Source organism: Schistocerca americana, chromosome 1 (assembly GCF_021461395.2).
Source record: "Schistocerca americana isolate TAMUIC-IGC-003095 chromosome 1, iqSchAmer2.1, whole genome shotgun sequence".
In the NCBI taxonomy this organism is placed as follows: domain Eukaryota; kingdom Metazoa; phylum Arthropoda; class Insecta; order Orthoptera; family Acrididae; genus Schistocerca; species Schistocerca americana.
Window position 1 is genome coordinate 471,092,463 of NC_060119.1, and position 12,798 is coordinate 471,105,260.

Genomic DNA, 12,798 nt, shown 5'->3' on the forward strand with positions numbered 1-12,798 from the left:
GCCCTTGTATAAACCCTCTATATACTCCTCCCACCTTTCTGCTTTCCCCTCTTTGCTTAGAACTGGGTTTCCATCTGAGCCCTTGATATTCATACAAGTCGCTCTGTTCTTCAAAGGTCTCTTTAATTTTCCTGTAGGCTGTATCTATCTTACCCCTAGTGAGATAAGCCTCTATATCCTTACATTTGTTCTCTAGCCATGCTTGCTTAGCCATTTTGCACTTCCTGTCGATCTCATTTTTGAGACATTTGTATTCTTTTTTGCCTGCTTCATTTACTGCATTTTTATATTTCCTCCTTTCATCAATTAAATTCAATATTTCGTCCGTTACCCAAGGATTTCTACTAGCCCTCGTCTTTTTACCTACTTGATCCTCTGCTGCCTTCACTACTTCATCCCTCAAAGCTACCCATTCTTCTTCTACTGTATTTCTTTCCCCCATTCCTGTCAATTGTTCCCTTATGCTCTCCCTGAAACTCTGTACAACCTCTGGTTTAGTCAGTTTATCCAGGTCCCATCTCCTTAAATTCCCACCTTTTTGCAATTTCTTCAGTTTTAATCTACAGTTCATAACCAATAGAATGTGGTCAGAGTCCACATCTGCCCCTGGAAATGTCCTACAATTTAAAACCTGGTTTCTAAATCTCTGTCTTACCATTATATAATCTATCTGATACCTTTTAGTATCTCCAGGATTCTTCCATGTATACAACCTTCTTTCATGATTCTTGAACCAAATGTTAGCTATGATTAAGTTACGCTCTGCGCAAAATTCTAACAGACGGCTTCCTCTTTCATTTCGTAGCCCCAATCCATATTGACCTACTATGTTTCCTTCTTTCCCTTTTCCTACTCTCGAATTCCAGTCAATCATGACTATTAAATTTTCGTCTCCCTTCACTACCTGAATAATTTCTTTTATCTCATTATACATTTCTTCAATTTCTTCTTCATCTGCAGAGCTAGTTGGCATATAAACTTGTACTACTGTAATAGGCCTGGGGGGTTCGTGTCTATCTTGGCAACTATAATACGTTCACTATGCTGTTTGTAGTAGCTTACCCGCACTCCTATTTTTTTATTCAGTATTAAACCTAGTCCTGCATTACCCCTATTTGATTTTGTATTTATAACCCTGTATTCACCTGACCAAATGTCTTGTTCCTCCTGCCACTAAACTTCACTAATTCCCACTATATCTAACTTTAACTTATCCATTTCCTCTTCATATCTTAAAATATAAAACCAGGAATGGTGTAAAAGCTCTACATACGGTAAATACCACGAACAAATTCGTAATGGGAATGTAGCAACGATGCGAGTATGGTAAGTGCTGCTACTAGTGGAGTCTGTCATTACTGCTTTGAAAAGTGCAAACCGAAATCTCTTAAATGTAAATTTAAAATTAACGCTAAACAGATAGCGTTGAAGTGTCACCACAATCTGTAACGCAATAAACGAATCGGTCAGTTCAGCTGGTCCTGATCGGCAGTGTTCGGATTTATGAATGTTTTCGTCAAATTAGAATATTACACTGGCTCGGATTCAGCGAGGTATCGGAGAAAGTCAGAGGTGTTTCTGAATCCTCATGAGTTCCCCCTTCACGACTCACCTGACACACCTTCGCCAGTAAATTGTAAAGTCCCGATCTCGCCCCCTGACGTCAATTTTAAAGTGCTAGTAAAGCGTACTTTAGCAAACATGCCGTGTCGGAAGAGTAATTTAATAATATTCTTATACCCACATCATAGGTTTTTCTTAGATTTGAACATATACATAGGAGAATGGTCAAGAGTTATACTTCCATCACAAGCAAGCCTGCTTGAGCCGAATTTCGCAGTGACAAAAAATAGGAGAAAAGGTTACTATGCTGAACCAGGTTTTGTGCTTCTTACTGAATAACGAGAAGCCAGTGCCAAGGTAGTTGCGTAGCACTCCAGTTACGGTTCAGTGCGGTTTTTACTGTGGACGTGCAAGCGTGAGCTCAGATTAATCACATTTTTATTAATAATTACATATCGTAACATAGAAGTTCGCACAAATTACAACCTTTACGCTGGGTAACGAAGATACATTGAAACTGACAATACCAGAAATAATCTATATTCGGCCTAGATACATATAGTCAAAATCCGGATTTAAAATGGGCACAGTAATATAACAACAATTAAGGTATTCTTATCAGATTGAAATATATATATATATTCGACGATAATCTTACTCAGCCCAGATGATTTCACAAGTGAATACCAAGGGGAACCAATGTGTCTGTAATAAAATATATGGGTACACAGGGACACACTAAGTACAGAGACAAGCAAATGCCACTGAAAGATGCAGCAGTACTACCATCGACCTCCACCATCTAGCAAACTAATGCCAAAGGACCACATAAAGCTAATTACCACACATGCAAGAAAGTGTAATGCAGTACAAAATAAGTCATACAATTCACAATGGTGATACGGTAATCTCTCCATGAGCAATATGATACCAATACCGTAAAATAGTTTATGTATCATGGCCCCCTTGTGCGAGGTTGTAATTCATGTGGCACAATCCCTAATGACTTCCCCGCACTCCAGAACCGCCACAACAGCACGAAGCTACTTCACATTGTCGTCGTACACGGAACCACTGTGATTTACTCTGCACGATTTTTCAGTAACGGAGCAGTCCAGCGTTCCTTGCCTTTGGCTGTCAACCACCGGTCTCTTCTGGACACCAGCAAAACACACCAACAATCAAGTTACCCGTGGTCTAGGGGTAGCGTCCTTGGTTCATAATCAAAATGTCTTCGGTCGCGGGTTCGATCCCCGCCACTGCTAAATTTTGATAATCAGCATTGGCGGCCGAAGACTTCCGGCATAAGAAGTCACCCCATTCTGTCAACGGCCTTGTCAAAGAGGGCGGAGGAGCGGATAGAGGTTCAGGGCACTCTCTTGTCCTAGGGGTGGGAAATTTCCCCTAAAGGCGGAAGAATCAGCAATGATTAACGACATGAGGATGCAGAAGGCATTAAAGACCGTAACGTGTATCCACAGGACATGTGGCCTGTAATTGAAGAAGTGTCATGATGATCTCTCCATTGGCAAAAGATTCCGGAATAGTCCCCCATTCGGATCTCCGGGAGGGGACTGCCAAGGGGGAGGTTACCATGAGAAAAAGATTGAATAATCAACGAAAGGATAACGTTCTGCGAGTCGGGGCGTGGAATGTCAGAAGCTTGAACGTGGTAGGGAAACTAGAAAATCTGAAAAGGGAAATGCAAAGGCTCAATCTAGATATAGTAGGGGTCAGTGAAGTGGAAGGAAGACCAAGGATTTCTGGTCAGATGAGTATCGGGTAATATCAACAGCAGCAGAAAATGGTATAACAGGTGTAGGATTCGTTATGAATAGGAAGGTAGGGCAGAGGGTGTGTTACTGTGAACAGTTCAGTGACCGAGTTGTTCTAATCAGAATCGACAGCAGACCAACACCGACAACGATAGTTCAGGTATACACGCCGACGACGCAAGCTGAAGATGAACAGATAGAGAAAGTGTATGAGGATATTGAAATGATAATGCAGTATGTAAAGGGGGACGAAAACCTAATAGTCATGGGCACTGGAATGCAGTTGTAGGGGAAGGAGTAGAAGAAAAGGTTACAGGAGAATATGCGCTTGGGACAAGGAATGAAAGAGGAGAAAGACTAATTGAGTTCTGTAACAAGTTTCAGCTAGTAATAGCGAATACCCTGCTCAAGAATCACAAGAGGAGGTGGTATACTTGGAAAAGGCCGGGAGATACGGGAAGATTTCAATTAGATTACATCATGGTCAGACAGAGATTCCGAAATCAGATACTGGATTGTAAGGCGTACCCAGGAGCAGATATAGACCCAGATCACAATATAGTAGTGATGAAGAGTAGGCTGAAGTTCAAGACATTAGTCAGGAAGTATCAATACGCAAAGAAGTGGGATACGGAAGTACTAAGGAATGACGAGATAAGTTTGAAGTTCTCTAACGCTATAGATACAGCAATAAGGAATAGCGCAGTAGGCAGTACAGTTGAAGAGGAATGGACATCTCTAAAAAGGGCCATCACAGAAGTTGGGAAGGAAAACATAGGTACAAAGAAGGTAGCTGCGAAGAAACCATGGGTAACAGAGGAAATACTTCAGTTGATTGATGAAAGGAGGAAGTACAAACACGTTCCGGGAAAATCAGGAATACAGAAATACAAGTCGCTGAGGAATGAAATAAATAGGAAGTGCAGGGAAGCTAAGACGAAATGGCGGCAGGAAAAATGTGAACACATCGAAAAAGATATGATTGTCGGAAGGACAGACTCAGCATAAAAAAAAGTCAAAACAACCTTTGGTGACATTAAAAGCAACTGTGGTAACATTAAGAGTGCAACGGGAATTCCACTGTTAAATGCAGAGGAGAGAGCAGATAGGTGGAAGAAATACATTGAAAGCCTCTATGAGGGTGAAGATTTGTCTGATGAGATAGAAGAAGAAACAGGAGTCGATTTAGAAGAGATAGGGGATCCATTATTAGAATCGGAATTTAAAAGAGCTTTGGAGGACTTACGGTCAAATAAGGCAGAAGGGATGGATAACATTCCATCAGAATTTCTAAAATCATTGGGGGAAGTGGCAACAAAACGACTATTCACGTTGGTGTGTAGAATATGAGTCTGGCGACATACCATCGGACTTTAGGAAAAGCATCATCCACACAATTCCGAAGATGGCAAAAGGGAATGACTTCCATGGTACTAGAGGGAGCTGTAGAGGAAGACAGAGATTGGAATACGTCAAGCAAATAGTTGTGGACGTAGGTTGCAAGTGCTACTCTGAGATGAAGAGGTTAGCACAGGAAAGGAATTCGTGGTGGGCCGCATCAAACCAGTCAGTAGACTGATGACCAAAAGAAATATTCAAATGGATGGTGTCGACGAACAACTGGAGACGCCCTGCGTTGACGCTCATCGCGGTGCTGCCCGCACAGCAGCCTCTGTTCCATTTTGCCTTGCTTTCTCGCCATCGACGAACTGTCTTTCACTCTGCCACAAATCCGTGCTTTCGGTCATGCCACACGGCAACTATTTTGGTCATTGAGTAGGTACATGATGAAAGACCCCATGGTATCGTAAGGTTAAAATTTATTAAAAACAAAAACTGGAACACCGATCGACCATAAGAATTGACAAAGACGTTAGTAATGAAGGGGCGGTAAGGCGCCGACAGATGAAAAAACCATGATTCACTGTTTTGTACATGACTTTGTTTCACCCTCTCTTGTATGTAGAAGTTCTGTTTACAAGTGCCGTTCGGAAGATGACGGGCTAAGAGTGTTTTGTATCACATATGTTTCGAAATAAGAAATTTGAAACCAGTATTAAGCATCTTTTACTCAAGTGAAGTGAAACCAAGTAAGGAGGATTTTATGTACTATGACACGCACTGGTGTACTTAGAGTCCGCTGCCTGCATCTATAATTGAAATGTAAAAGAACAAGTCCGATAGCCTAAAAATTCGTACAACCACACATGTCTAATAACGCAATTGTGTTGTCCCTTTTTTAAATGTTTTTTGATATGCATATGTATTTAATTTTTAATTTATTTTTAATTACTAAAACACATCATGCAAGCCGACATTACACAAACGAGGACTGCGCGCCGTGCGAGGATCCGTGCGTAGCCCCATAGCGTCGCACCTTCTACCGCAGTGAGCGCCAGTGTCGGAGTCCCCTGTTGGGCCTACAATGCAAACTGCTTCCTACGCGACACGTCAAGGGGCCGCCCATTGACAGACGTCAGCCGTTCCTCCAACGCCTGGATTCCAGTTACGTGCTGCGGTTAAGTTAGCCATTACCACTGGCCTCCAGCTTGTGCTGGTTCCTTTCCGTAGCGCATTCTCCTCCCACTAGCTGACCCCATGCTCTTAAATAATGACAGATGAAACAAATGTGTTTGGTGTTTTATCCACATATGAACGCTGACGCATTTAGAGATGGAGCACGAGCTCGCATTTTAATAGTTGTGGTCCGTTTTAGGAACCATGAAAGTGTTGAACTTAGGCGATTTTGAGGACATACGGAAGAAATGAGGGCTAATTAGGTACCAGAGCACATACTGTTCGTGGAGCTTTGAATTCTTCGTCAGGTTAAAGATTTATTTTGTCTCAAGGTTGCTTAGTGGACATATTGCCCTTAAGACATCCACGTCTGTTGCGTCGTTCTTGACAACGTAACCTGTTCAACAACTTCTTTCCGATGGTTTTTGTTGGTTCCCAATGTTCACTCAGTCGAATGACCAGGAATTTTATGTCCGAAAACACCAGTTTTGTAAAAATTGTCATTTTTACTAGCTCCATTTTAGTGATTCATATTGTATCATTCACATATAATATGGTTTCAGGACGCATCTTCAAAGGTTTCTGTGTGTTTGAAAAAGGCCAGACTACTAGGAGCGATAAAGAAGTCCTAATACTTCAATGACATGCAGAATAATTTTCTGCTCACAGTGCCCAGCCGTGCTATGGCATAATCTCCTCGGTTATACAAATTCAGAATGCAAGAATAATTTCCTAGCTGTAAGATTATTTACATCTTAACTTCCTGTCAAAATATCATCATATTAGATCAGTGAAGCAGGGAATGCGCAAGTCTCGTATGAACGTCTAGCAGCACATCATATGTAGTCTCACCATAGACAGATAGTGAAAACTAGCTGGCCGCAGTTGACAGAAGATTTATTAAAATGATTTCCAATCGCATATTTGTGATCCATAGCAAGACTAGGTGGTCGCATGCTGATATGGCACATTAAAGTAAATCAAGTATACAGGATAACACATGCCTGGTACAGTTTTGAACGTGACTGTCCCTCTGCAACCGTATATAAGTGTCAACATACGAATCGCACAGCGAACACGTTGAAAACAGCTGTTCGATATACTGATACAGGTTTCGACACCTGTAAGGATATCTTCATCGGAATGAAATTTTAAGAAACCATAATGTTACATTGCGAGAAAGCAATGGTCAAAGTTCAGAGCAGATATACTAAAGTTAAAAATTAAACACTTTCCAGCCTTTGGCACGCATGCCTTGTTAAGAACATCAGACAGGTAAATAAGCACGTAACACACGGCGTCAGTGATTCGTTAAACATTAGCATACTAAAGTTCGCACAGTTCACAACTTCGTAGTGACACATCAACTCAGACTTCTCTTTGTAAAACAAAACAACTTCATTGGAAATACAATTCAGAAGCAGCGCTCTAAAAGATAGTATCACACTGCGGGAACGTTTAACCCTGAAGAATTTAAGATATCATGCAATAAAATAAAATGAAATGATAAATTATGCGACAACCAACTTCCGAGTAATTAGAAGTTCGAAAACTTTTTGTACCTTTTCTTCGGCGCGGAAGCTCGAGACAGGATACTAGCTCCCCCCAGGGGGTCCACAACTCTTTTTGTGGATACGTGCGTAGCGAGCACGGCAATCTGAGCTAATGTGGCCCTCCTTCCTTTCCGGGCTGCATACCCTCCCTTTCCGCATCCTTTCCCGTCCCCCATCTTCGCCCCCCCCCCTCACCCCTGGCTCTTTCCTTCCCTTTCTCTCCCTCTGGGAGTATGGTCTGTGCCTACGTCCGGAGACGGGTGCTCGAAACTGTTACAAATTCCTTGCTTTCTACACTAGCAAGTCTTCGTCCTTCCTCTGTCCTTCTCTTTTCCTTCCCTCTCCTCTTTTCCTTCCCTCTCCTCTTTTCCTTCCCTCTCCTCTTTTCCTTCCCTCTCCTCTTTTCCTTCCCTCTCCTCTTTTCCTTCCCTCTCCTCTTTTCCTTCCCTCTCCTCTTTTCCTTCCCTCTCCTCTTTTCCTTCCCTCTCCTCTTTTCCTTCCCTCTCCTCTTTTCCTTCCCTCTCCTCTTTTCCTTCCCTCTCCTCTTTTCCTTCCCTCTCCTCTTTTCCTTCCCTCTCCTCTTTTCCTTCCCTCTCCTCTTTTCCTTCCCTCTCCTCTTTTCCTTCCCTCTCCTCTTTTCCTTCCCTCTCCTCTTTTCCTTCCCTCTCCTCTTTTCCTTCCCTCTCCTCTTTTCCTTCCCTCTCCTCTTTTCCTTCCCTCTCCTCTTTTACTTCCCTCTCCTCTTTTACTTCCCTCTCCTCTTTTACTTCCCTCTCCTCTTTTACTTCCCTCTCCTCTTTTACTTCCCTCTCCTCTTTTACTTCCCTCTCCTCTTTTACTTCCCTCTCCTCTTTTACTTCCCTCTCCTCTTTTACTTCCCTCTCCTCTTTTCCTTCCCTCTCCTCTTTTCCTTCCCTCTCCTCTTTTCCTTCCCTCTCCTCTTTTCCTTCCCTCTCCTCTTTTCCTTCCCTCTCCTCTTTTCCTTCCCTCTCCTCTTTTACTTCCCTCTCCTCTTTTACTTCCCTCTCCTCTTTTACTTCCCTCTCCTCTTTTACTTCCCTCTCCTCTTTTACTTCCCTCTCCTCTTTTACTTCCCTCTCCTCTTTTACTTCCCTCTCCTCTTTTACTTCCCTCTCCTCTTTTACTTCCCTCTCCTCTTTTACTTCCCTCTCCTCTTTTACTTCCCTCTCCTCTTTTACTTCCCTCTCCTCTTTTACTTCCCTCTCCTCTTTTACTTCCCTCTCCTCTTTTACTTCCCTCTCCTCTTTTACTTCCCTCTCCTCTTTTACTTCCCTCTCCTCTTTTACTTCCCTCTCCTCTTTTACTTCCCTCTCCTCTTTTACTTCCCTCTCCTCTTTTACTTCCCTCTCCTCTTTTACTTCCCTCTCCTCTTTTACTTCCCTCTCCTCTTTTACTTCCCTCTCCTCTTTTACTTCCCTCTCCTCTTTTACTTCCCTCTCCTCTTTTACTTCCCTCTCCTCTTTTACTTCCCTCTCCTCTTTTACTTCCCTCTCCTCTTTTACTTCCCTCTCCTCTTTTACTTCCCTCTCCTCTTTTACTTCCCTCTCCTCTTTTACTTCCCTCTCCTCTTTTACTTCCCTCTCCTCTTTTACTTCCCTCTCCTCTTTTACTTCCCTCTCCTCTTTTACTTCCCTCTCCTCTTTTACTTCCCTCTCCTCTTTTACTTCCCTCTCCTCTTTTACTTCCCTCTCCTCTTTTACTTCCCTCTCCTCTTTTACTTCCCTCTCCTCTTTTACTTCCCTCTCCTCTTTTACTTCCCTCTCCTCTTTTCCTTCCCTCTCCTCTTTTCCTTCCCTCTCCTCTTTTCCTTCCCTCTCCTCTTTTCCTTCCCTCTCCTCTTTGCCCTTTTCTCCGCTGCGGCGTTTGAGACCCCTGTTTTTTCCTTTCCCTTTCTCTTTTTTCCTCCCTGTGCGTGTCTGAAGGCCGACCCACGCACTTCCATGCGTAGCCGGTGACGGGGTAACGCGTAATTCCCCGCCCTGGGTAGACAGGTAGGACACGTACGTACCCCCTGGTAACAGCCAGGCCCAGGGAGGGGTGATTACCCGAGCTGATACCTTCCGAAATTGCCGATTGGTCCCTCCGTCCTTTTGTCGGGAGGTGTGACCTGAGGTGTGAACAATCACCTAAGGCAAGAGTGCCCTCAGAGAGGGCCCCCACAAGGGAGGAGCGCGCCATCGGAGAAGCTGGTAATCATGGGGGATTCTTCCGCAATGGTTTCCTCACCTTCCACTATGTCTGCTCACAAGTGAAAGTTCACTGAGTCTCAGCCACAGACAGTTCTTCCATCGTTGCCACAGTTCCTTGTTGTTTCTCGGTCTGACGAAGGTCACGACTTCTCCACGGTCAACCCATTCATTATTCAGAAAGGTGTCGACGCAATTGCAGGTCCTGTAAAGTCTTGTTCCAGATTACGGAATGGCACCCTGTTGTTAGAAACAGTCAGTGCCCTCCAGGCACAAAAATTGCTGCGTACCTCACTACTACACACCTTCCCTGTCCGGGTGGAACCGCACCGTACCTTAAATTCCTCGCGTGGAGTCGTTTATACACGCTCCTTCGATGGATTGTCTGACGAAGAAATTCAGCACTACCTGTCTGAACAGGGCGTAACGGCTGTTCATAGAGTTATGAAAAGGGTTGACACGAACATAATTCCAACCCACACTGTCTTCTTGACATTTGACAAAGTTCAACTCCCATCGAAAATCAAAGCAGGCTATGAGATAATTTCCGTTCGCCCTTACGTCCCAAACCCTACACGTTGATATCGGTGTCAGCGGTTCAATCACACCAGCCAGTCCTGTTCCAATCCGGCCAAATGTGTTACGTGTGGCAAGGATGCCAATGAGGGTGCTTGTCCACCTCCATCCCCTCGCTGCATCAACTGTATGGGTGACCACGCTGCTTCCTCTCGAGATTGTCCCGTTTTTAAAGACGAAAAGCTCATCCAGGAAATTAGAGTAAAGGAAAAGGTGTCAAGCTTTGCTGCTCGAAAATTATTCGCCAGTCGACAGCTCACCGTGCCTCAGACAGGAAATTACAGCACTGTCCTTGCTTCTCCTCGGCCAACAAAGGAGGCGGCCACGCAGACCTGCGACCTCACCTTTAGTGCCACGGTCGTAAGATCGGCCAGCGCAAAGATCGCCCGTTCCACCTCACCACTTTCGCCTGCCCACTCCCTGACTCACCCTTCGTCGAGTTCTGCTAAATCTCGAGCCCAAAAGTCAGACACCAAGACTTCGAAATATGAGCATACTCGTGAAGAGTTTTTATGTACTGCGACTTCCCAATCATCTGTTCCTCCTTCCTCTAAACATCATACTTCCAAGAAGGCTACAAAGAAACCCAGTTCCTCTCATTCTCCGCCAAGGCGTGTCCCATCTACCGCACCACCTGGCGGAAATCGCCCTCGGGCGTCTTCTGTGTCGCCGAGGCGCACTGCTGGCGGCCGATCAACCGGCCGATCGCTGGTGGCAGGAGCTGCTCCTGACCAACCTATGGATCAGAATCTTCTGCCTTCGGCTGAATGCCATTCCATGCTGTCGGTTGCAAGCTCTGAGCAGTCGTTGAGTTGACAGCAACCTTGGTCACATTCCTCCATTTTCTGTTCACCCTATGTCCATTATCCACTGGAATATCCGCGGTATTCGAGCCAATCAGGATGAATTGTCGATCCTCATACGATCCTACTCGCCGGTCATCTTCTGTCTTCAGGAAACAAAGCTGCGTCCCCATGACCGCTTTGTTCTCCCTCATTTTCAGTCTGTCCGATATGATCTCCCCTCTGTTGAAGGCACTCCTGCACATGGAGGACTCATGATTCTTCTCCATGAAACTCTCCATTATCACCCAATCCATTTAAACACTTCCTTCCAAGCTGTCGCCGTCCGTCTTTCCCTTTCCGGATACACGTTCTCTCTTTGTACTGTATACATTCCATCGTCCGCACCAATGGCACGAGCTGATCTCCTTCATCTTCTTGGTCAGCTTCCACCCCCATATTTGCTGGTTGGGGACTTCAATGCCCACCACCCGCTTTGGGGATCTCCACATCCTTGTCCACGTGGCTCACTATTGCTAGACGTCTTCCACCAGGCAGATCTAGTTTGCCTCAACACTGGGGTCCCTACATTTTTGTCTGTCTCCACGACAAATTTATCTCATTTGGACCTTGCGGTCGGTACTGTTCCGCTAGCTCGGCGCTTCGAATGGTTCGCCCTTGATGATACACACTCGAGTAACCACTTCCCATGTGTTCTTACACTGCAGCCTCAACTGCCCTACATGCGCCCGCGACGCTGGAAGTTCGCCCAAGCTGATTGGACACTTTTTTCGTCTCTAGCGACATTCGATGACCGTCACTTTCCCAGCGTCGACGATGAGGTCACACATATTACCGACGTTATTCTTACAGCTGCGGAACATTCAATACCACGCACCTCCGAATTGCCCCGGCGCCCCCCAGTTCCTTGGTGGAACGAGGCATGCCGTGATGCAAAACGTGAGCGGCGACGTGCTCTTCGCATTTTCCGTCACCATCCTACTTTGGCCAACTGTATCCGCTATAAGCAGTTCCGTGCGCGATGCCGTCGCGTCATCCGCGATAGCAAGAAGGCAAGCTGGGACTTCTTCACTAGCTCATTTAACACCTTCACTCCCTCCTCGGAAGTTTGGAGTCGGCTTCGACAGTCCTCAGGCGCGCCTAGTTTCTCCCCGGTCTCTGGGCTCACTGTCGCGCATGACACATTAGTGGACCCCGTCGCAATTTCTAACTCGTTGGGTCAGCACTTTGCTGAGATTTCGAGCTCTTCAAATTGCCCGCCAGCGTTTCTCCCGAAGAAACGTGCAGCGGAAGTGCTACCTCTTGCTTTCTCCTCTCAAAATCGTGAAAGCTACAATACTGTTTTCTTCATGCGGGAACTACAACATGCACTCTCTTCTTCTCGCTCCTCCGCCCCAGGACTGGATTGTATCCACGTCCAAATGTTGCTGCATTTATCAACCCATAGTCTGCGTTACCTCCTTCGCCTTTATAATCGAATTTGGACCGACAGTACTTTTCCCAGACGATGGCGGGAAGCTATCGTCGTTCCTGTTCTGAAACCTGGAAAGGACAAACATCTCCCATCCAGCTATCGCCCCATTTCTCTCACGAGTAGTGTCTGTAAGGTTTTGGAGCGTATGGTGAATTACCGTTTAGCGTGGTGGCCGGAATCCCGCAGTATTTTAACACCTGCCGAATGCGGATTCCGAAAGCATCGTTCTGCAGTTGACCATCTTGTTGCTCTCTCCACTTATATCATGAACAATTTTCTCCGGAAACACCAAACAGTAGCAATATTTTTTGATCTGGAGAGAGCATACGA

The 12,798-nt window shown here is 45.1% G+C and overlaps 1 protein-coding gene across 1 annotated transcript in view; it reads right to left on the bottom strand.

Annotated features, from left to right (window-relative positions):
* LOC124562705 (trichohyalin-like) overlaps positions 1–12,798 on the bottom strand; it is a 51,132-nt gene that overhangs the window by 9,261 nt on the left and 29,073 nt on the right. Inside the window, exon 2 of the mRNA XM_047130952.1 lies at positions 8,140–9,230. Coding sequence (XP_046986908.1) covers positions 8,140–9,230 — 1,091 coding nt within the window. The remainder of the gene's footprint in view (positions 1–8,139; positions 9,231–12,798) is intronic.